Below are 24,706 nucleotides of genomic sequence, written 5' to 3'. Positions count from 1 at the left end.
GGTGTTCGTACGATCAGGTCATCTAAAAGATAACTATGTTGTGCTAATAAAAGATATTCACGAGAGCATTTATTCAAATTGTAATATACAGGACAAAAACTTCTACTCTCCGTTGCAACACAGACGACGCTGCTTCACCCTTCTATCTGTGTTGTTGTGTTGAGCATCTTCTTCTCCACTCTGTAGTAAACATGTACCATAACACCATAGAAGAATAATAAGATCACCATTTCCTCGTAGTTAATGCATTTTTGTAGCCTCTTCCATCTTCTATGTCATTGGGAGGTTAATAGTATAAACGTGATACAACTTTGGATAATCTATTCTGTTATGATTAAACTTCTTTTCCCATTCTGTCATTGAAGGGGGTTATACTTGGAAGGAAACAGGTCTCTTCACCACCAGTGCTCCACAAGAAATTGGCATATGTAGATGCATAATAAGGATTCCTAGGCTCGGCTGCCACGGCCTGTTGGTATCTTTCTTCTGCTTCCCATAAGTTCTTCCTAACTGTCCACAAGAAGTTCGCGTACTGACATAGGACCTCTGCGTCTGGTGGTTCCACTTGAACTGCGTGTTTGAAGCACTCTTCAGCCCTGTAACAAGAAACAAGCCACTGTCTTAAGATCGTATAAAGGGCAGCCCGGTACGCAAGGCATTCAGTGTTCACGCAGGATCCTAGTTTCAGCATACTCTAGTAATCTTGTTGAGGGATTGCACATATCAAACAACTAACTTTTGACAATTTTAACACATTGTAGTGGTTTGGCTTTTCAATATGAAGAAATCTTCAACATGTTATAAAAGGGCAGGCCGAAGAAAAAGCATCACGCAGGGTATGGGGAAGGGCCGCACCCAAGGGGGTATAATGTAGGTAGTCTACCTTGACGCAAGCATCAATGACTGATCTCATGACTTAAACCCGTGACCTTATAGGTCACACAGAGATAGCTTTACCGTTCATGTAGTAAACTTTACCGTAGACCCTAAACACGTAGTAAAGTTTATCGTTTGCACATGGAGACAACTTTACCCTTCGAGCGATGTAGTAAACCCATAGGAAATGACACAACCAAATCACAGGGATGAATAGTACTTGTCCATTTTAGCAATGTAGTACAACAACAACAACAACAACAACAAACTCAGTGTAATCCCACATGTGAAGTCCAGGGACGAATGCTACTTGTCCATTTTAGCAATGTAGTACAACAACAACAACAAACTCATTTTAGCAATGTAGTAAAGCTAGCATATCCTCCTCTCCAATTGAATTAAATTACTAGAAACATATTTTACAGTTTTTAATCACTAAATGAAATAGGACAACAACATCCACAGGGTGTAATGCCTGCTACATTATATAACTCGAGAAATATGAAGAAATTTACCTATTATAGTCTCGAGCAGTAACTTGCAGAAACTGTGCATAATTGCATAGTAGAAGCGTGTTATAAGGCTCGTGAGACAGCGCCATCTGGTAAAGAAGATCTGTCTTAAAATACTCAACACTGTTATCTTGATCAATCTCCACAGATAATGGCGAAAAAAATCTTAACATGACTTCATGATCAAGCCCAACATCCCTTAAACCTCTCATATTTAAGGCTTCATCCTCTATCGAGTTCCACAATTCTATCTCTTCATCGTTCCTCAGTTCTTGATCTTCAAATCTTGACAATTCTTGAGAAATATGAGGATATTTGAAGAGTGTCGACGAATTACTCAAATCCCTTGTTTCTACTGTATTGACATGATCATAGGCTATTTCCATTTGTGGCATTGCAATAGCAACATTGTGAGATGTAGAGTATACACTAAAATTGGCCAAAAGGATCATAACATAGATCATTAACACAGGCGTACGACAAAATACTTGTCGAAAAAGCCAAATAAATGATGCATACATTTCTCTCTGTACTTCACCAATAATCATCTCCAAATCTTCATTGCATACTGATTCTCTCATTTGCAATGCATAAGTTTGCAACTCCACAATTATGAAAACAAATGAGGAAAATGCTTTTTTCATTGAGCAAAAACTGTACCGTTTTACGGGTAAATACTGATGTTTCTTTTTTATCATTCTAAGTGATAAAGGAAGTCCAAAACTCTTGGCCTTTTGTTCAATACTTAACCATAAAATAGCCTCTCTTTCTGGCCAATATGGTGGTTCTGGTTTAATACCAAGCATTCTTGGCTCTAGGGACTCAAATTCTGATTGCAAAAATGACCCTTTTTCCCCATATTTACTCTTATATGAACATCCCTCAGAATTTTCTTCTCCAAAATCTGCACATAATCTTGAACTACAACATGGTTGTATACTACTATGACTTTTACAGGAATTTTTGTTTAAGTATTGATACCTCAAGAATTTTCTTGATCTTACAGAAATAGCCAAGTTTACATTTTTAGCACCCCATTTTGCTGAAAAAGAAGATGGTAAACAGAACAGAGAAGTGCATGAATTAGAATTACAACATGGTAGTATACTACTATAACTTTTACAGAAATTTTTGTCTAAGTATTGATACCTTAAGAATTTTCTTGATCTTACAGAAATAGCCAGGTTTACATTTTTAGCACCCCATTTTGCTGAAAAAGAAGAAGGTAAACAGAAAAGAGAAGTAGATGAATGAGTAGATAATGGTTGAAACATAAAATTTTGAGGACATTGTACACTGATAGAAGGAATTTGGAGTTTCATAATTACTATTTTCTGGTCATAAAGAAGAGATGATACAAAATGTAAGTAGAGGAAGTAATGGAAATAATGAGGAGAAAATAGGCAAAAGAAGTGGCCAAAAGAGAAAACAGAAAGTCCGTGGAAAAGGGTACTTTTAAAAATCTTTTAAAAAATATATATTAGTGGAATTTGAATCTAAAGTAGACCTTGAAATGAAAGTCAAAATAAACTCTAGAAGTTGCTGTGACTGCGTTAGATTCAATCCAACATGTGAAATACAAGTGAAAAATAAATAAATCAAATTACTATAATGAAGACTCCAACGTGGCTGATCCAATTCACATTAGAAAACCAAATCCCAATAGAGAAAGTGTCCAGCTTATTCACACAAGATGTTTATACTTAACTATATTAATTTATTATAGTTAAGTAATATAATAAAGCAAAAATATGCAATAATTAACCATATTTAAATTGAAATGTGTATGTGTAAAAACATATCTTGCATCGGTTAGTGTAAAAATTATATGGGGTAGTCACTATTTAAAGTGATATTTACTTTTTATCCAACATTTTTAATGCTGAGCAAAAATAATCACTAGTTTATTAAAATTAATATGAAAGGACGTTGTTACCCTTTCCTTCCCAAACGAAATACAGGTTGGATAGATACGCAATTTTCAGATTCTTTCCTTGCTTCTACTTGTTCCTTTTTCACTTTCTTTCCTCGATATTTCAGAATGTGACACTTTAAATGTTCATTTTCATGATCTGTATTCGTAGTAATTAAAGAGTTTTAGAAGAAAGTTGTTCAAGACATAATCTAAGATATGGCTGATCTGGACATTAGGAAAAACTTTTATAGTGAATCCTGATCCTATTCCTCCTGAGCCTTCCACCTAATTATTAGTTAAAGGATACTTGGTCCTTAACTTAGAATTACAAGTTCAAAAGTTAATGACACATGGTACTGAACTTAGACTAACAAACTCAAAAGTTAAGGACAATAGGTCTTGAACTTACAGTTACAAGTTCAAAAGTTAAGGACAATAGGTCCTGAAGTCCTTAACTTAGACTAACAAGCTCAAAAGTTAAGGACAATAGGTCGTGAACTTAGGCTAAGAAGCCCAAAAGTTAAGGACAATAGGTCTTGAACTTAGACTAACAAGTTCAAAAGTTAAGAAGACTTGGTCCTGAACTTAGACTAACAAGCGCAAAAGTTAATGACAATAGGTCCTGAACTTAGACTTACAAGTTCAAAAATTAAGAAGACTTGGTCCTGAACTTAGACTAACAAGTACAAAAGTTAATGACAATAGGTCCTGAACTTAGACTTACAAGTTCAAAAGTTAAGGACATGTAGTCCTTAACTTAGAGTTACAAGCACAGAAATTAAGGACAGGTGGTCCTGAACTTTGAGTTCCAAGTTCAAAAGTTAAGGACATGTAGTCCTGAAGTCCTGAACTTAGAGTTATAAGTTCAAAAGTTAAGAACATGTAGTCCTGAAGTCCTTAACTTAGAGTTACAAGTTCAAAAGTTAAGGACACTTGGTCCTGAACTTAGAATAACAAGCTCAAAAGTTAAGGACAATAGGTCTTGAACTTACAGTTACAAGTTCAAAAGTTAAGGACAATAGGTCCTGAAGTCCTTAACTTAGACTAACAAGCTCAAAAGTTAAGGACAATAGGTCGTGAACTTAGGCTAAGAAGCCCAAAAGTTAAGGACAATAGGTCTTGAACTTAGACTAACAAGTTCAAAAGTTAAGAAGACTTGGTCCTGAACTTAGACTAACAAGCGCAAAAGTTAATGACAATAGGTCCTGAACTTAGACTAACAAGTTCAAAAGTTAAGAAGACTTGGTCCTGAACTTAGACTAACAAGCGCAAAAGTTAATGACAATAGGTCCTAAACTTAGACTTACAAGTTCAAAAGTTAAGGACATGTAGTCCTTAACTTAGAGTTACAAACACAGAAATTAAGGACAGGTGGTCCTGAACTTCGAGTTCCAAGTTCAAAAGTTAAGGACATGTAGTCCTGAAGTCCTGAACTTAGAGTTATACGTTCAAAAGTTAAGAACATGTAGTCCTGAAGTCCTTAACTTAGAGTTACAAGTTCAAAAGTTAAGGACACTTGGTCCTGAACTTTATGAGCAGAATGGTGTTTTCGTCCGGACAGGTAAAGTTTATTAATGCAGTGGCTAAAGACTAAAGACATTTTAAACAGTGGCTTAAAAGTAAATACATATGCTATTAGGGGCTAACCGTGCACTTCCCCTCAGTTAGTCTAGTCTGGTGTAGGGGTGGCAATTTGAGCCCAAACTCATTTAATCCGCACAATCCGCCAAAGGTTGGGCCAATCATTGACCCGCCCATTTGTTGAACTCAATCAATCTTGACTCAACCCATCTTAGCTTATCTAAAGTTTGGCTAATTTTTAACCCAAATTGATCCATGAGTAACTTTGCTAAATTATCTTTAAAATAACTTTTTTTTTGATATATTATATTTGGCCATAACAAAACAAAAAAATCTTATTTGATAATTAAACAATTCAAAAGAAAATAACATGCATTAATTAAACCTTGGTAAGAGTTGGACGGGTTAGGCTATGACCCAAAATTAATTCATTTTAACCTAGTCCATTTCAGCCCGAATAACTTTTGGGGCGGGTCATTTATTCAGTCAGTCCATTTAGACCCGTCCAAAATAAGTCTAACTTGCACATTTGGCACCACGAGTGTGATGCAAACACCAGGTTTGCTAGAGAAGAAGAGGTTATGGGTGCATAGAGACTGCCATGTGTGACCTCTTCTCTCTTTTTATGCTACTAGTTTTCACGGATGGTTGGAAGACACATGGCCTCAGCTTTGCTTTGTCACACTTCTTTCTTTTATACGGAAATAATGCACATCTAGATATAACTTTTTTTTTTTGATAATATATCTTGATATAACTTAAATAAAATGATTCTTCCTTTTTCTTTTATTTATCCGGTATGGCAGTATCGGATGCTCATTTTGGAATCCTTACTAATTAGAATTGCACTGTATAAGGTTTATTAAAAGAGGAAACACTCCCTATAAAATTTTCTCCATTCTCATCGATACTACTAGAAATTTAGAAGAACCGACCACGATCGAACGACCAATTTTGATCGGTCAAAAAACTGGTCAAAAAACCGGCCAAAGTTGGTCGGTTTTTAGGCAATATTTTTTTTTGAATTTAATCAACTTTGGTCGGTATGCCTTTCCGACATTTAAAATACCGTTCACACATAAATGGTCACATTTTGGACGGTTATTGGCCATTACCAACCAAAGGGACGGTTTTGCCCGGATTTCTAGTAGTATATCCTTCTCGCTCCCACCTGCCAGCTGATGTAAATAGGCTGACCGGCCCGATACGCGTTTGTTGACAACATCGTAGGAATTCTGACATTTCAATAAAGTGGAGGCGAACTAATTAATCAACGAGAAAGAAGCCTACTCACTACAAACAAATACACCACAAGATCAAACTGCATTCGTGTAGCAAAATCGAGCAATGAATTTTAGAAGAATTTCACTTTGAAGCACGACTCATCAAAACTCGAATACGAGACTTTCACTTAAGGCTTGAAGTATCCTAACCATTACACTTACACCAATACCCTTAACGATAAAACAAGGTGATGATTCTAGGAATTTTTACCTCATATAGCAAAGGTTAACACCTTATTTATATTAAATAAATATCATTTAAAAAAATTATATTCTATAAATACCTTTTAAGGTTTATAGCAAAATATTTAATTTTGGTTACCTCCTAGCCCTAAGCCACTAAATACGCTAATCAGTTACACTATTTTTTTCCTCTCTCTACTTTGATACATCCCATTCTCTTCCCCCATCCCATTAAAATTTCTTAGTGTAAATAAAATCTCATGCTTCCTCTCTCACGCTTTGTTCCCTAACATACCAGATCCCCCGCCACCATTAACGCCTAGATTGACCCACCTCCGTCATCTACCACCACGGATTCCCTCTTGGACCTGCCACCTCTTCCCACTTCCACCACCAAGGTCCGCCTTTTATGCAGCTACGGTGATTGCAAGTAAACATCCACATTAACTAGAAGACATTATTCACGATTCAATGTTCTGTTTTGCTAAAGAACGGGGAGGAAAGGGAGCAGGAGGGACGATTCTAGGAAAACGCCTTTTTACCTGCCAACCTACACCCCTGCTGAGTACGGATGGTGGCAAGGGAGTAGCACTTGCATATCTCATAATTGCAATAAAACCACCAGTGGACTGGAAAAAAAATCAACCATTAGAAGGGAGTCGGTTCCAGGCTTGTCTAGCCCAGGTATCTTTTTCTTCATAAAAATTAGCAATCAAAAGACAAGGCCTCAATAGAAGTGGAAGACGATATAGTAGACCGGATACTAGGTGGATTATTTCGTTGCTCGACGACGGATTCGCCGGAAATTAGGGTTTATTCTTGAACAAAGACGACGGAGTTTGGGGCTAAGCAACTTGATTTTCTGTTAATATATTTCAATGTATTTTCAATGTATCATGATGTATTTTCATGTATTTCATTGTATTCACTAGTCTTTTTTTTTCCATTGTATTTCAATGTATCCCGCTATATTATATGTATTTTATTATATTCACTGTCTTATTCCATGAATGTATTCGTATATTTTTTTTAATTAATATAATTTATGTATTCAGATGTATTATATAATTTCTCTGAAGATTGCTATGTTTTTGGGGTATTTTTTGGTTGAGAATCTTCTTTATAAATGAAAATACAAAATTTGTGTGTTATAATTGAGTTTGTTGAGTTATATTAGGAGTCTATTATGTTAATTGATTCACTTTCCGTTTAAAAACAGTGTAATCCCCTATTTCACGCCGTGAATACTATCGAATACAGTTGAATACAATAATCTGTCCAACTGTAATTCCATGTTTCACTCCATGTCGAATACACTAGAATACAACAACTAATTAGCTGGACTTCCTAGATTCACGCCTATTTTTGCTACTGTATTCATGAATATAATAGCTTAAATACATCAAACACATTTTATAACAACACAAAAGGTATTTATAATCCGTAATATAGCAAATGGTATCTATAGATGACTAATTACTACCAAAAGATAGTGCTTTAGAAAAATTTGTCATGATTCTACTATAGGCAAAGGAAGCATAAAGCTCACCGTAAAAATTTAGCCGCAAATACGATCAAATCAAATAGTTTAATTTGATTAATTAAAATTAGAATGATGACATGCATATATCTTGCATTAATTTGGTGTAAACTTGCCACGACGTCTCTCTCTATATATATACTAATATTAGCACCCGTGCGGATACGCGAACACTAATCATGTCAAATATTTATTTATTTATTTGAATTATGTGTCAATAGTCTTAGAATTTAAACCTTCTTGATAAATATAGATAATTATTGGATACTCCTATAAATTAAGAAATACTACATGAAAAAGATTAACCATTTTTCAAATTTCCTAGTTATAATTCTATTTTCTTTTTTGGTACCATTCTTCGCGGTGTCATTGGATCCTGAAAATAGTCAGGAAGCAAAATAATAACTCATATCTATGGCAAAACAATCAAAGGTTGAGACTATGAAGGATTCTTTGGATATAACTCGACTCTTGTATTACTACTTGAACTCTTATTTGGTCTGTTGATATCTTTCAAAAAATATTTCTATTTTAAAATTTCAATTTCTAAAATTTTATTTTTCAATAATAATTATGTTTATAATAATGGAAGTAAAAATATTATCCTTAATTCAAAAACTCAGTTTAGTCAGCTATCTAAAAATTTAAATAATTCTTTAGCCAGTGAATTTATTTTTTCCAGTATGACTCTATTTTTATATTTGACACTAACCATATTAAACATCTGAGTTATTTGAATTATATATAAATAACCTTAAAATTTAAACCTTCTATATAATTATAGATAATCGTTAGATATTAATTAAGAAATACTACATGGAAAAAAAACTAATATTTTTTCAAATCTCGTAGTGATTTTTTTTTGCACCATTCTTATTGAAATCATTAGAACCTAAAAATAGTCACGAAGCGAAATAATAACTCGTATTTATAGCAAAACACAAAGGGTGACACAATATGAACGACTTCTTAGTTACGACATGACTCTTTTACTATGATTTGAACTCTTCTTTGGTATGTTGTTATCTTTCAAAAAATATTATATTTTGAAATTCTAATTTTATTTTGGTATGTTTTTATCTTTCAATAATGATTATCTTTATAATGATACAAGTGAAGATATCATCCTTAATTTAATATCCACTTTAATAGACTATCTACAAATTTAAATATATGAAAAATCTAAGAACCAGAATAGAGATAACAACGAATTTCTTCTTCTCTTTATCTGTTGAGTATAAAAAATTTGGAAGCTGATCTCATCGATTTAAAATATTTTTTTCAACTCAAATACATAGATTATAAGATAAAGATATCTTAGAATATATTTTTTCTAATTTACATTGTGTGTCGTTTTCAAAAAATTACTATTACTAACAAAATGATATGATATTCAAATCTGAATTTAGATGCAATTTGAGTAGTATGCATTGATGTAAAGCCATGTATAGTGTCGAGAAAAAACTACTTGATAATTTTAAGACAATATCTGCAATGTTATATAATAACAATCAGCTAATTTAACATTTAATGATTCAAAGAAAAAAATTATATATAAAAGTTATTCAAAATTTAAAATCTGTGGCTAGAGATATCAATAAACTCAAAATAGAGCCATACTGAAACAAAATTTCGCCGGCTAAAAAATTATTTTTTCTATATTTATTTTCTTATGTCTTTCTTTCTTTTGTAACAAAAAATTAATTTATTTCGCTATAAAAGGATGATTTTTAATAGAAATTGTATACATAAGAAATTTATTTATATTTTTAGTCTTTGGTTAAAATTATTTTATATTTTTCTTTTGGCTTTATCTAATCAACCTAAATATATGCTCACTTAACCACTTAAATTAAAAAATTAAAGAATGTGTAATTTATATATAATACATATATAATACGTGTATAATCATGTATCGTCAGTATATCATTTATATATATCAGCTATAAAAGATCAACGATAAATCTGGCCGGATATTTATTTAAATATTCCATAAGATTTCTGTTACTTGATTTCATCCATGATATGACTTCTATTATAATAATTTAAAAATTCTCTACTAAAATTCAAAAATATCTTATCCTTTTATTTTTAAAATTACATTATATTTTAAAAAATAATCACATTTTGAAATAATTTTTTACAATTAAAAAAAACATTTGGTGTCATACCATTTATTTTCAAAATATACTTTTTGTTATACTTGAAAATCGATATAGAAACTACCAATTAGAAACCAATATTCCTCTTGTGAAATTCGAGAAACCTTTCATATAATTTAATGATTCAAAACTAATATTCTTCAACAAAAAAAATATCATACCCCTGCAATGTTGGCTTGACTGCAGCTAAATGAAAAGGTTTCAACTTATACCCTTTAATTCCTAAAAGATGCTAAATTAAAAGTAATGATAGCAATTGTATAACCAATATTTTGTTATTTTTTTTGATGTCCATTTTTACAATTTGACTCTTCAAACAAACATTCTTCAAAAAAAAAAAAAAAAAAAAAAATTTGAATATTAACACATTATTGTGATGTTTCTTTCTATACCATGTAGCTTTACTTCATTATATATGTAAGTAAACTTTTATTTGATTTTTAAACTCTTTTTTGTTATTTGAATAAATATAGACATGTACCATATATATTATATTTATTTTAAGAGAAATCTGCATTATTCAAATCTAGCTATAGTGTTTTAAAGAACTATAATTATAGGGTTTTAGATGTGAAAGAGTTTAGAATTATATGAAGATTTTTTTTTCTTTTTTGCCCGAGGAAAAGTAATATTTAAATAATTATAAAAAATTAACAAAAGTTCTTAACATGATTGCATATGATCATTAACTGAATTAAGCATGATAACATGATAACAAAAGACAAATTTCTTTTTATTTTTATTTTAATTCAAATTCAATTATATATATATATTTGTATTTGACTAACATAATCAAATATAGAATAAAGTTACCATACATTATTAACATTTATTAGCTTGCCACTTGGCTTAACCACAATGCTAATTTATATTTGGTAACTTTATTCCTTTAATATATATATGGATTAGCATTTATTAGCTTGCCACTTGGCTTAACCACAGTACTAATTATATTTGGTAACGTTATTCCTTTAATATATATATATATATATATATATATATATATATATAAGCTGTTTTTTATTTTCTTTTTCCTTTTTCTGGAGAGGCAATTTAAGGACCGTCCAACTTATGCAAAAACAAATTTTTACATGGATGATAACGGGAAATCCATAGTGCAGGGTCATTCCGAGGTCCAACAAAGAATTGTTTAATAGTAATTATTTTTGTAAATGCGACAAACTCCAAGAAAAATACTCTCTTGCAGGAAAGTTTTTGTTGTTCATGTCTTTTTTCCATGTTTTTAATCTTCATAAATGATGTCTAATTTCCTAAAATTAGTCTATTATTCTTTACTTTTTGAGTACTATACCATTTCAAAACCTACAAAAAAAATTCTACATTCATAAATGAAAAACCCAAGATGGGAAAAAAAGTAATTTTTTGTTCTACGTTGCTCTTTTTCACTCAATTATTTTTTTGAACGCGACAAAAGAATCCCTACTTCCATTTAAAATGGAGTAATACTTCTTTCAATCCATATTTATCTATTTCTTTTCAAGTTTTTGCAAACATAATATTGTCTAAACTACTCTTTCTCTTTCTTTAAACATCACACCTAATTAATAATTCACTAATTATTAACAAATAAATAATATTTAAATGTTTTAATACGATCAAATACTTTAAAAGAAATTTAACTTTTCAAAAGATTAAATTTTGGGAGCATTAGTAGTAATTTTTTTTTTAATTTTAAAGACATTAGTTTCCAGGGCCATTGAATAACAACTGCCTATCGTTTTATGTGAAAATAGCACGAGCTAGTCAGTTTCAGTAATCGAAAAATAGTCAGCGTTTGCAAAATTATTGAAAAATAACCACTGTTTTACTGAAACTCGAAAAATTCCAGCCTAATATGCGGGATTATGGAGCTCCTGCCTATAAACTTCCTGCATATTATGTTGGAACTCCAGCACATTATGAAATTCCATATTATGCTGGAATATTTCCGAATTTTTAAGGATATTTTTGTTCAGATTTTATCTTTACATGAAAAAATGACTAAATTTCGATTACTTTTAAAACTGTGGCTATTTCTCAATTACCCGTCATAAATCAGGCTATGGCTTTATCCCTTTACACATTATCCAGAAAAAATAAAGGTTTTGAAGGCCACAACCTTAATCCTATCTCACTCTATCACTTCAACTGCAATGGCGTCGTCGTTACTTGGAGCAGTTCCTATGGCTTTCTTTCCTAATCTATCTTTCTCTCGTTCTCTTTCCATATCCGGCGCCTCAGTTTCAGCAACTTCTTCAGCATCAGTATCTTTAGATGTCACCTTTGCAAATCTTCCATTGAGTATGGAGCACTTGTAAAACCAAATATTTTACTACTATGCAATTTGACTCAGGATAATGATATTCTTATGCTATTTGATTTCAGTTTACTGTGGCAGAGGCGACAAGAAAACTGCAAAAGGCAAGCGTTTTAATCACTCCTTTGGGAATGTGAGTTTGGCTTCACTCTTACAATTTTACTTTGTTTTTTACAGTACCCTTTTGCTAGTTTAGTTGAAAACTTGTGTGCTTTTGTAAGGATGTAGGTAACCCCTTTAATTTAATTAAAAAAATCATTTACTAGTATTGCAATGAAAGTAACCTTAATAGAGAAAGAGATAAGAGGGTTTATATGGATGTACTAAGGATCAAAGGCTTATTTACTTATATACCCAACATCTTCTCAGTGTTTTGTCGATGTGAGATTCGCTTAGGATGTTGCATTCACCTTCCTTAGGGACTCAACGTCCTCGCTAAGGTTGCACGTGGAGTAGCTCTGATACTATATGTAACAGCCCAGCCCATCAGTGATATTATTCGCTTTGGGCTCCAATTAAATCTAGATTTGCACCGGGAAGTCCCACATTTGAGGGTAAAATGCTCTCCAGCAAAGGCAACTCCATACCCAAGTTTCAAACCCGAGACAACACACTCGAGAGCCTAGTTAAGCAGTGACCTTTAGTTTTAGATTGCGGCATAACTGATTGGATGAAGTTTTTAAACTTGGAGATTTCAATATTTTGATGTCTATTTTAAACTGATATTAACTCTTTGCGCCTCTATGAATTCGTTTAGGCAAGGCCAAGGAATAAGAAGAAGGGAAGAGGGCCACCTAGGGTTGCAGCACCACCAGCAGCTCCAAAAAGAGATCCATTTGATGATGGACAAGTCGTTAAAATTGAGATTGTTGAGTCCTAATTTACTGAGTTAGCAATTTTGCCTGCAATTTTGTAGCTCAAATCTCTGCAATTTGTTAATTTCTGTGAGTTACCAAAATTTAAGGTCGATTAGTTTACTTGTTGAACTGATATTTTTAGTTTGCCTGAATGTTCTAAGTTAAATGTTCCTTTCATTCAAATTATGTATGGAGAGATAGCACTGTTTTGAGAAAAAGAGAACAAAAGAAAAGAAGAGTTCCAATTCTATAACCCAAGAGTTCGAGTTTGGTGAAGAAGCGATTGCAAAGGCACTGAGCTAAAGCCGGGTTACTTAAAAGAAGACAAAAACAACAACATACACGTGTAAAGTGAGGTCTGGGGAGGGTAATGTGTACGCAGACCTTGCCCCTACCTTGCAAAGGTAGAGAAGTTGTTTCCGATAAGACCCTCGGCTCAATGAAAGCAGTTATCCAAAACAAGGCAGTGAACTAAAACAGGCAACACGCAACAGTTTGATGCTAAATATTGTTATAATGAACATGAAAGGAGCATTCTCTGATGATCTTTTGTTTCTTTTGGCAAGATGTCTTTCATAGGAAATCATTTGTTTTGCAAGAAAGTCCGTCTTCACTATTGTCCGATTTTCAAAGGACAATGGAATTAGGCTTTATCCGATGTAAGAGCTTATACTTCTTTCGCCCTCTAGTCTTCTTTTAAAAGGAGGAATGCCCAAGCACGATGTTGTGCTACGGAATCCTCTCTCCATACCGTATACTCAATACAAGCTCATGGTGAAGTTACAGTTGTTCGATAATGCAGTTCCCACATGGGAAAGACCTCCCATAAAGATTAAATTTCTCTCTTCTTTTTTTTCTGAACTGAAGTTTCTTTACTTCACGATTGGTGGATCGACTATGTAGGTTCATTTTCCCGGGGGCTTAGCAAATCTCTCTCTGTTGTATGCCAATCTAAGTAAAAACAATGGCGAGAAAAGGAGAAGGTTGGGTGACTGATATTCATATGCAATCACCTACTCTCCGGCACCATGATTATCGGCAACCAGTAAATGAACATAGCTTTCTAACTGCCACAGCGTGCAGGACACCAAAGAAAAGTAAAAAGTAAACTGAGGGTGCTGATTGCTGGATAAGTAAAAATGAAAAAAATGTGTAAAAAGAGAATCAAACACTCATTGTCCATCAGCGCAACGTCGATACAATAACTGTCATAAAAAAATATATATACACAAACACACAACAGAAATATCTCATCGTCCAAACACTTCTTGGTTAAAGCTTCACCCCAAATCACTCATATTTAGCTATCCAATATCAATCAGTTTGGGTTAGAGCTCACTTTAGGTTAAAAAAACTGGCTTCTCGGTTTCGTTTTCCAGGAAAAAGGACAAACCAAAACAAAATTTCAAATTTAGTTTTTGGGTTTTGAAGGACTTCTGAAAAACTTCTCAAACCAAACGTGTCCGTCAAGCATTTCCTTGTTGTATAAGGATTCATTATTTGGTCATGTTCTCTAGAATGTATCGCATATGATCTAGACTTATCCTTTAGAAATTTCAAGGCCGATCTAGACTTGTTCTCTTACAAAGTTTAGGTAAGTTAAATGCAGAATATTCAGAAGGCATCTTACCCAGACAGCATGAGCATTAAAATTTAAGCTACAATAAACCGACCACTCCTCCCTATTACTTTATTGGGTAAGCAAGCTCATTTTAGTGTATGTTCACATAATAAAATGCCAAAAAATGGCAAAGGTGCAGCCAACAAGTATGTTGATTCAAAGATCGACAGTCCATTTCTGGCAGCAGAACTATGCCAATGTTGGATATGGTATTAGATAAAATATATATTGGTTGACGAAAATGCTGAATTTGATGTACATAAGCTAAAGGACACATTAGAAAACAACTTCTTGAAAACCATTAATGTAGAGACTGATTTCTTTTTTCTAACGAAACTAAGTCAAAATGACAAAATTATCAGCAGAAAGTTGGTGGAAGAGAAATTCTATTTTTCTGAAGGAGAAACAAGTTTCTTCTGAACTCCAGTGAGCATTGACATTAAGAAACACTATTGGATTATCAGTATAGTGGTATTGGATTAGATTAGCTCTAGTTTCCATTGATTAGTTTCAGTTTTACCAAACAACACTTATAACTACTAAATATCCTGAAATTCCTAACTTGGCAAGTGCTCAGATCTAGCACAACACCAAAATCTCTAGATATTCAAAAGGCTCCCATCTATAGCATACTTTATCTTAAAAAGCCCCAGTTTTTTAACTCCATGTGAGAAAGTAAATAGAGATTTTTACCGCCATGTCATGCGAAATTTTGTAGGATAATAAGACACAATTGTTAATAAAACTCTGGATTTTTCTTTTTCTTTTATAAAGAACTTCAGGGCTTTAATGATAATAACTAGAGGGAAAGCTACCTACAAATCATCTCAGCAATATAATGCAACTTTGGTTGTATGTAAGACAAGCTTTCTTTTGGTTTTCTGAAGTCATAACCAGCCAACCTGCCCAGTGCACAACTGAGATTTTATGGACGGGGAGAAAGAAGCAGCAGTCTGACTATCAACGGAAAGGACCGCGGAAAGGAAAATGCTTATGGAACATGAGAATGAGGCCACGGAAATGTAAGAATAGGAGGTTAAACCTCACTGACAAAAGAATATGGATCCACCGAAGCATGACCAATCTAAACGAGCTCTATAAAATGATCCAAATAAATATATCACCACAGAGCTTAAGTAGCAAATGTTAAGGTAACTTTGACTCAACCAAGACCGCCAAAATGTGATAGGATTTATTATTAAGAGGATGCATTTATACAAGTTGAAATCCATGAAACAGAAAAAAATGAAGGTGTAACTCAACCAAGACTACCAAAATTTCACTTGCGTGAATTAGGAACCAAAAGATGCATTTGCATAAGCTGAAATCCACAAAAGAGAAAAACGAAAGAGTAACTAACGAGGGACGCCCCCTGGTCTAGTGGCAAGAGCACAACACATGATGTGTGAGTTAGGAGTATGTCACGGGTTCAAATCCTGCCCCAGACATAAGACTGGTATTTAAGTGGAGAAGAGCAGCGGGGCGGACCCATTATCCACCGAATTTCAAACCGTGCACCACTATCTCTCGGAGATTTCTCGGTTATCAAAATAAAAGCCTAAGACAGAAGGCTGTCTCAAACGCTATAAATGATGGTTGAACATGTTGGGAGGCCGACGGAATATCAACAGAAAAAAAAAATTGGGTAGTAGCTCAAAGAATGCAAGAACAAGTACAGCTTGATAGCAAAATAGAAACTTCATGGTACAGTAGCAAGTCCCAGAATTCCTATTCGAAAAAAATAAATTAGAGAATCCATTTTGTTTGTTTTCACTTCACTCTAATATCATTCCAAAAAACTCATTCCTTGATGATTTCGGACATTCCTCTATGACTGAACTTTAAGTCGAGAGGATTGAAGGTTAGCTGATCTCATCTCCATTTACTTTAAATATTCTTTTAATTGCATTTCTTCAACCATAATTGTCAACAGTAGGCTCTATTCAGTTAATCACCATCACTAACAAGTAACAATTCAAAGCCTTAACTAATCAAGTTAACAACATCGCTAAATAACAGTCATTAACAATAAAAGACAAGCTCTTTTATGGAACAAATTTTCATGTTATGTTATAATATATGTTCTCTATAAGCACTTCGCTATAACAGCCAAAAAGTTTCGAATGAGGTTGTTATAGAGAGGTTTGAGTGTATTTGAAAAAGGTACATATGCATTTCAACGCAGCAAATATACGGCATTCACAATTTAACAATGACTTAAACAAAGTACTTACTGCTTCAAATGCGAAAAACTATATACATTCACACTACACACAGAGACAAAACAAATAAAATAGTTATTTCCAAAAAACAAAAAAGGATAGGCGTACCAAAATTAGGTTGTGGCAATATTAATTATTTCCGGCTATCATAGTCCAGAATTTCATCATGAGTAACAGACCTAGAGTGCTGCACTATGCACCGTCCGATCGAATTGATCCAATCCTCCTTCTCTTTCTCCGAATCAGCAATAAAATACATAGTATCAGAGCGAGTAGAAAGCTCGAAAGCAAACTGTTTGTTTAAAACATCTTCAGCTCCTTTAACTGTGAGGCAATTAGCCACTGGAATCACACCACGTGATTTCGATCCGCGCGTGATGTTCGCTTCCTTGAACCAGAAGAGTTTTCCTTGTTTCAACACGAACCACCGGCGACGCCACGTTTTTATGTACTCGCCTTGTTTAGTGAGCCAGCCGGTTCGCTCTGGGTTCGTCCAGAACTCGACTCCGTCGTAGTCGTCGTTCGACTGAGTCCAGCTTCCCATTGCTGCTCGCCATAGACTGGCCATGGGTGAAGAGAGAGAAAGAGGAGAGAGAAAGAGGAGAGAGAAGGCAGAAAAAGTGTGAACTCTAGACAGGTGGTTGCTTGTTTTATTCGTTTTTTAATGTTTTTCTCTCTAACTTCAATTCCAATTTAAATACGGAATATCATATTTTTAATTTATGCCCTTTTGAGTAATACTGTACTACTATTTCAGTACATGTATTAACTTTTTAAGTCCAGTGCATTAAAGTTCTGCTATTGTATTGAGGCAGTATTTTAGGGGAAAATAAAAAATAATTTGATTTTTAATCTGTAACTAAAAAATAAGTGCAATTTCAAAAGTAATCGAAATTTAGCCATATTTTTATATAAAAATAAAATTTGAAGAAAAATACCCTTAAAAATTCTAGAAAATATGTTGAAGTTCGAATTTTTTATATATGATATTCTAGCATAATATGCTGGAATTTCGTAATGTGTTGGAGTTCCAATATAATAATGCCGGAAGTTTTATACGCATGAGCTTCATAATCTAGCATAGTATGTTGGAATTTTCCGTGTTTCGGGGTATTTTTATCTAAATTTTATTTTCGCATAAAATAATGACTATTTTTCAATAACTTTGCAAATGTTGGTTATTTTTCGATTATTGGTCCGAAAACTGGTTAGCACACACTATTTTTTCCCCTACAAATTGTCAACATTTATAAACGTATTTTTCTTGTAGTTCATGTCAAACTTTTTTCAACTTCAAATACTAATATTTTATTGTCCAAACACCTAGATATTTAAAATTTCATAAGTAACAATAAAATACTAGTAAATCAATAGTTTACACAATTTGATTAAAAAATTAGTATAACAAAATCGAAATTGAGTAGATTTAAAATAAAGATATTTCTTGGATTAAAAGAATAATGTTAAATATTTAAGACTGTCTTGGAAAGGGTCATTTGCCAGCTGCATTTACACCACCAATAAGTGCTACTCAGTATAGTGTAATGAGACAGTAATGGGACCACAACCATTTCCTCCAATGTGGAATAAAACATTAATAACACAATATCTCTGCAAAATTTATGTCCTCATTTAGTACCTTGTAGACTTTGATTGATATTCTGCAACTAGAAATTAGAATGAGGTACATCCCCTTATTAGTAATGCAGAGATTAGTAATACATGTGTTAGTAATGCAAGCATTAGTTATACAGAGATTATTTCTTATCAATTGTTTGGTGTAGTGTATTAAAAACTAAAATGCATTTGTATAATTTTTAAGAAAATTAGTTGTTTAGAAAAATGCCCACCATATTCTTTAGCTTTGAGGGACTTGGTAATTTTGTCTTTAACCATGCTAATGCATGCATTAATAGCCTTGGTATTGCTAATACCATGGTTTGCTATGTATAACTAATATCAAATAGGTTGTATAACTAATACTTGCATTAGTAATAGAAAAAGTGTACCAAACAAGGGATTAGTAATGCCAAAAGCTAATGCATCCTACCAAACAACCCCTTAGTCGTGTCCCCACAAATTAAGAACTTGAAAGTGGAACGAAAATAGTGCAGAAAATTGGTTCAAGCACACAACACAACTAATGAGATAAAGGCTGGCTTCAAATAATATAAGCTAACTAACCGTGCATCAATCTTTACATAATGAGCGAACCATATGCCTCAGTCCTTCCCAGGAAACAATCATAATTCAGGGACCAAAACCCTTAATCCGGCACTGAATCGAAGCTATAATTTCTTTCATCCCACATCAGGGAAGGGCAATCATCACCTTCCACGCATACTGGCAGGAGACCGAACACCTTTATCGCTGCTAATAGCATCATCAGCTTCACTCCCATCAACACACACCGCATTGTTATTGATACTCACTTCAGAACTAGCATTACTACTCGTATGAAGTGGGGAGTCGGATACACTCACTGTCCTGCTTCTGTTAGGTCCTGATCTCACACTGTACATAGAGGATGCTGGAATGTTAGTCATCGATGGACGCAGGTTACCTGGGATGCTTCGCCTTATATCCTGTTTGAGAGGAATGTCGTCAATTAAGCAAAACCCTGAAGTATAAAGAGAATAAGAAGGCTGTGTGTGTGTGGTGGGGGGAGGGGGGGGGGGAGGGGGGTTCTTTGAGCTCTGGAAAAACCAAGAACATATTTACAAACTTTAAAAAGCTTAAGAAAGCGATAGATGCTTTCAAACTACAGAAACTTATCTCAAAAAAGAAGTCTTCAATCTGAAGAGCACTATGTTGCATTAATACAGAAATGACAATTTCTAGAGATGCTGTATAGATAACATTCATGACCATCATCTAGCTTATCCAAGTGAATTTAGTGTACTATCTTTTTTGCAAAAATAGCAGCATGAAGTGAAAAGAATATACATACCATATGCCTCATAGCCATATCCAAGGATTTCTTTGACAATGTCCTTCCAAAACCCGAGCTGTCAGGTGATGGAGAGTTTGCAGATAAGTTACTACGGGGAGAATATTTGTTATCATGCTTTGCAGGAGGTGCCAGCTTCCGCATATTTACTACCCTTTCAACCATCTTAGTTCCAATCAGACCAGGGCTTACATTATCATTAGCTTTAGCATGTAATCGACTCATAGCTGGGATCGGAACAGAGCTTCCACTGCTACGCACAACACCATTAGGAGGACGTCCTCTCGCTGGAGAGCAAGATTGTCGTCTAATCCTTCCATTTGTAACTGGCTCGATGGATGAAGATCTAACATTTGGTGCTCCAGGTCTACCCCTTGTAGCTGAAATTGGCCTGTCAGATAGTGATGTCCGTAAATTGGGTGGAGCATCAAGGGAGAACCCTGGAATGTCTGAAGGCTTCCATGGTCTGGGCTTTACAGTTGGAGAACTAGCACGTGAGGCTCCAGGATTTCTTGCCGTAGTGGTAGCTGTGGTAGCTGATGACGGGGATTTAACAGGAGGAGCAGTAGCATTAGCTGTACTTGAAACTGAAGTAGGCCGCCGAGTTGGAGTTGCTGCCCTTGATGTGGACCTTGATCCAGGAACAGAGGCCCTGGTTGTGGGCGTTGAGGAGGCTCTGGTTGTTGGAATAGAGGACCTTGCACTAGACCTGGCAGTAGGTGTTGAAGATCTTGGAGGAACTGTGGATTTAGTAGAAGGCAAGGTGGCACGAGAAGTTGGGGTTGAAGACCTTGATGGCCGAGATGCGGTTGTGGTAGACATTGTTCTAGAGGTTACAGTGGATGTCATTGATTTTGATGCTGCAGTAGATGTGCGTCTAGATGCTGATGTCAAAGCAGATATTGCGCTTAATGTGGGTCGTCCTGTTGGAGTTGAAGGTCTTGATCCACCTGATGAAGATGGTCTTCGAAGTCCTGAAGTTGAAGTATTTAATCCATGAGTGGAAGCAGGCTGTCTAGATGCTAAAATGCTTCTACCAGAGGGCTCAGGCTGGGGATTTGCTAACTGCATCCACAATAACAAGTTGCACCGTAAAATCAGTCCATGGTTCCCAACAAACTCAAGTTAAGACTGCCTAGCCGGAGGTTCCAACATTCCATCTGAAATTCCTAATTTTACGTGGGAGAATTCGCAATTTGTTATTAAAGGTTGACTTGGGCTTACTATCCAACAACTATGCACTCTCTAGAATTTAGTACATCTGCAAAAGGTGGTGATATTTTTTAGAGATTGAGCAATGGTAATTCCACATGCTCACAAGGAACTTCTGTAAGAAAATGCAAATGAGTACAATCATATATTGCTCTCAGAAACTCGAGAGTAAAGACAATTGTGAAATATCAATAAAGATGATTTCATTGCCAATAGCATTTGACTAAATAATGGAGCCCCCACGTGTGTTTCACTGTTTTGAACTAAAAGGCCTGCAAGGTCCTTTCTACCTAATTATAGAAATTTCCCTTTTATTATGCTTCCTGCACATCTCTACATCCCCTCTACTGGATGGACGTGAAGCGAAATAATGTTCAAGTCATTACGATAACATTTCATGTAATTTAGTACATATCATATAAAAAAACTCATCGTAATTATAGAAAATGCATTACTTCAGCAAATCATGGGGTAAGAAAAGTTTAGTATTTTCTTACTCTAGATTTTAATGCAGTTGGACGAGCTTTAGCTGTTCCCAGCTGACTCATCATTGATTTTTCCGACTCCATCTCAAGTGAAGGAAAAAGAGGAGTACTGGGAGGTGTTAGAAGCCTGAAACACAAAAATATCACCTCAGAATAAAGAATTAAACATTAGATATAAGACATAAGCAGAAATTCTTTTGATACTGAATGATTGTATAAGTGTGACAAAAGATCATCCAATATCAAAGGTCTGGAGGAGCCTTTTCTCTTCTACTTTTGAGCCTTTTAGCAAGTGGGTTAATAACACCTACTCGTTTACTTGTTTGCATCAACATTTTGATGTATGGGATTCATTAGTTTGATTAGTTAAACTTCGAAATATAACTAAGAGCTTTATATACTGTATATTGTTGTCTAGTTATTCAAGATCTTTCAATGAACACTGATTATCGAATGCTCCTTCTGTCCCGAATAGTTTGGCATATTACCTCTGACGGAATGCAAGTACAGAGGAATAACTTAACTGCAAAGCTGTGACGTGCATGACTGGAGGCTGTGATGTAAATAGTAGGGCTTGATGCTTAAGATAGCAAGTTTATTTAATTGTCAGTTAGCTTGTTAGTTAGGTGTTAATATGCAGATGTTCGTTATTAGTGCACTTTGTAATAGCATAAGAATTGCTAATCTGAAGCAGTTAGATTTCTCTCCCACTAGCTGGGTTTTCCTTACTCTAACTTAGCTGAGCTCCTCCTTTAGGAACGCGAATCACCAACTAATGGTTCGAGACGGAAAGGCTCACCAATAGCACCCTCACTCCTCAATATATATAAAATTATAATTGCTTATCCACTTCTTTTTGCCCCCTCATTTTCAAAGTCTTTTGTTTTGTGTACTACACTACTATAAAGGGTGCTTTTGATATTGAGACATTATGTCTGCTCAAATATCAGTAGTCCTATCTACTGAAGATAATTAGAGCAAAACTGTGCATGTTGCAAAAGCTATCATCAAATGATCCAAAAGGGGAACAATAAAAACTGAAGTTTTGAACAGGAAGACATAATGTCGGCAGGGGCGGAGCTAGAGTGCCGGGAGTGGATGCCAAACCCAGTAGCTTTGGTTCGAACACTATATTTATCTTTAAAAATCCATTGAATATGTATAAATTATTAATTTAGAACCCAGTAACTAAAAAGGATTACAATCCTGAAATGTCGGTGACATGATGCAGACATTTCACTGGATAGAGGAACTTATGACAATATACCGAACCAGCTAAAAATAATAATTAGGCGAATACGCAGAGTCGCTCAGCGGATGCTCGAGCAGCACGAAAAAACTAAAGAAATTACCATTCATAGTCATTTTTATCATTCTCAGCATTGAGGAAATCATCAGCACCATTCTTCCTAACAGTTGTGGCTGATCCAATGTTAAATAAAGGTGAACCGCCTGCATTTGATCCTATAAGAAATAAAGTATTGCGAAAAGTTATGAGCTTAGCTTATGAAGTAATGTTTAATAGAAAGCCCAAATTCACTACAAGTTTTACATACTATTGTATTGTTTTGCTTCTATAGTACCCAAATATATAACATTCTTTAATAAACATAAACCATCATATTACAACAAAGAAAAGGCAAAACCATAATGAAATTCAACCATAATCTCAAACAGATACTAATATTGTTCCATTTTATATGACAATCTTTCCTTCTTTAGCATGTTCCAGAAATAAAAACATATTTTTATATTTGAAAATAATTTAACTTTAAAATTTTCCATTTTACCTTAATGATATATTTTATAACCAGGCAAATATTTATATCATAAACCACAAGTTTTAAAAGTCTCTATTTCTTAAACTCGTGCTCAGTCAAATATCATCACATAAATTGAGATAAATGAAATAATAAAAAGGAAAACTGAATTATTATTTTTCTCACCAAGCTGAGCATCAAATTCGTCGCCGTTTTGAAAAAGAAGAAGATCATTTCTATCCTTTTCCCTTCTACGCATTTCGAGAAACAAAGCTAACTCCTCTTCCTTCTCCTTCATTACTGAATTCCTAAAACTTCCCATTTGCTGTTGTAACTGCCTCATTGCCGATTCCTCTGCCCTAAAACTTCCATTCATTGCCAAAATAAATTACAAAAAAAAAAAAAAAATTACAAAACAAAATCTGCTCTGTTTTGTACAGACAGCTTAATGGAGAAAAAAATGTGAGCTGAAAATTGGAGAGAGAAAATCAAAGGGGATGAACTGAAGATGATCGAAGAGAGGAAATTTGAGTGGCAAGGAATGTTATTTAGGGGAAGAATGAGGGATAAAAAGGGAATAATAAAATAATTGAGAGGGGAAGTCATGAGTGTGGGGCATGTTAAATGCAACTAACACAGCTGATGCTTTCTTCACTTGAAGGGTACGTTATCAGAATTCCAATGGTAGCTCTTACACTAATTTGTAATTACAAAAATAGCCCCACTTCTTTCGATTGTGGTTAATTTTGATTTATATTTTTGACATTTCATCTTGTCCTTTTGTGAGGGAAAAAGACGTTATGGTGGTTAGTTGTCTTTATAAAAGTCTTAATTTTGCATTTTAGATGGTGGAAAACTGGATATTCTAACCAGGGAAAAAAAAAAGGAAATTCACAATACTTATAAAACTGCTATAGCAACAACAAATATAGAGCCTTAAATCCACCTTTATATATATTTTTACTAATATTATATATTTTTTACTAATATTATGTATTTTACCTAATATAAAATAGTTTTCTGGTGTAGTTGGTTGTTGTTTACCTAATGTTAATATTTTTTATATATTTTATGTTACTTTTTTATAAAATATTTAATAATTTACGTGTTACATATGTTGGGAATTTTTTAACATTGTTTTTTACTTTTTAAATTACTTTTCTTATTTTTTATTATATATATATATATATATATAATAATAATTATTTTTCAAAAGATTATTTACTGTAA

At 34.0% G+C, this 24,706-nt stretch overlaps 4 protein-coding genes across 5 annotated transcripts; 1 reads left to right on the top strand and 3 right to left on the bottom strand.

Moving 5' to 3' along the window:
• Nucleotides 1-334: 334 nt before the first annotated feature.
• LOC104238592 (uncharacterized) lies at nt 335-2,746 on the bottom strand. Its single transcript, XM_009792999.2, has 3 exons — nt 2,538-2,746; nt 1,392-2,430; nt 335-596 (listed from the first exon to the last, which is right to left on the bottom strand). Exons 2-3 carry the CDS (start codon nt 2,192-2,194, stop codon nt 335-337), a joined length of 1,065 nt encoding a protein of 354 aa, XP_009791301.1. The 5' UTR covers nt 2,195-2,430; nt 2,538-2,746.
• A 9,387-nt stretch (nt 2,747-12,133) lies between these two features.
• On the top strand, nt 12,134-13,392 carry LOC104238581 (small ribosomal subunit protein bTHXc-like). Its single transcript, XM_009792986.2, has 3 exons — nt 12,134-12,353; nt 12,438-12,502; nt 13,127-13,392. Exons 1-3 carry the CDS (start codon nt 12,206-12,208, stop codon nt 13,247-13,249), a joined length of 336 nt encoding a protein of 111 aa, XP_009791288.1. The 5' UTR covers nt 12,134-12,205; the 3' UTR covers nt 13,250-13,392.
• A 3,810-nt stretch (nt 13,393-17,202) lies between these two features.
• On the bottom strand, nt 17,203-17,637 carry LOC104238573 (pleckstrin homology domain-containing protein 1). The gene has a single exon (XM_009792975.2). The coding sequence runs from the start codon at nt 17,635-17,637 to the stop codon at nt 17,203-17,205; it is 435 nt and encodes a 144-aa protein (XP_009791277.1).
• A 900-nt stretch (nt 17,638-18,537) lies between these two features.
• On the bottom strand, nt 18,538-24,101 carry LOC104238557 (putative GPI-anchored protein pfl2). 2 transcript variants are annotated; one of them, XR_011407500.1, is made up of 6 exons: nt 23,663-24,101; nt 23,069-23,180; nt 21,729-21,843; nt 20,020-21,084; nt 19,254-19,654; nt 18,538-18,736 (listed from the first exon to the last, which is right to left on the bottom strand). XR_011407500.1 is itself a non-coding variant. In XM_009792960.2 (5 exons), exons 1-5 carry the CDS (start codon nt 23,850-23,852, stop codon nt 19,397-19,399), a joined length of 1,740 nt encoding a protein of 579 aa, XP_009791262.1. In that variant the 5' UTR covers nt 23,853-24,101; the 3' UTR covers nt 19,150-19,396. The 2 variants fall into 2 exon arrangements, 1 of the variants encoding a protein (XP_009791262.1); XM_009792960.2 differs by lacking the exon at nt 18,538-18,736 and having other exon boundaries at nt 19,150-19,654.
• Nucleotides 24,102-24,706: the final 605 nt, after the last annotated feature.

Source organism: Nicotiana sylvestris, chromosome 5 (genome assembly GCF_000393655.2).
Source record: "Nicotiana sylvestris chromosome 5, ASM39365v2, whole genome shotgun sequence".
NCBI lineage: Eukaryota > Viridiplantae > Streptophyta > Magnoliopsida > Solanales > Solanaceae > Nicotiana > Nicotiana sylvestris.
This window is presented reverse-complemented; position numbering and strand designations above follow the sequence as displayed.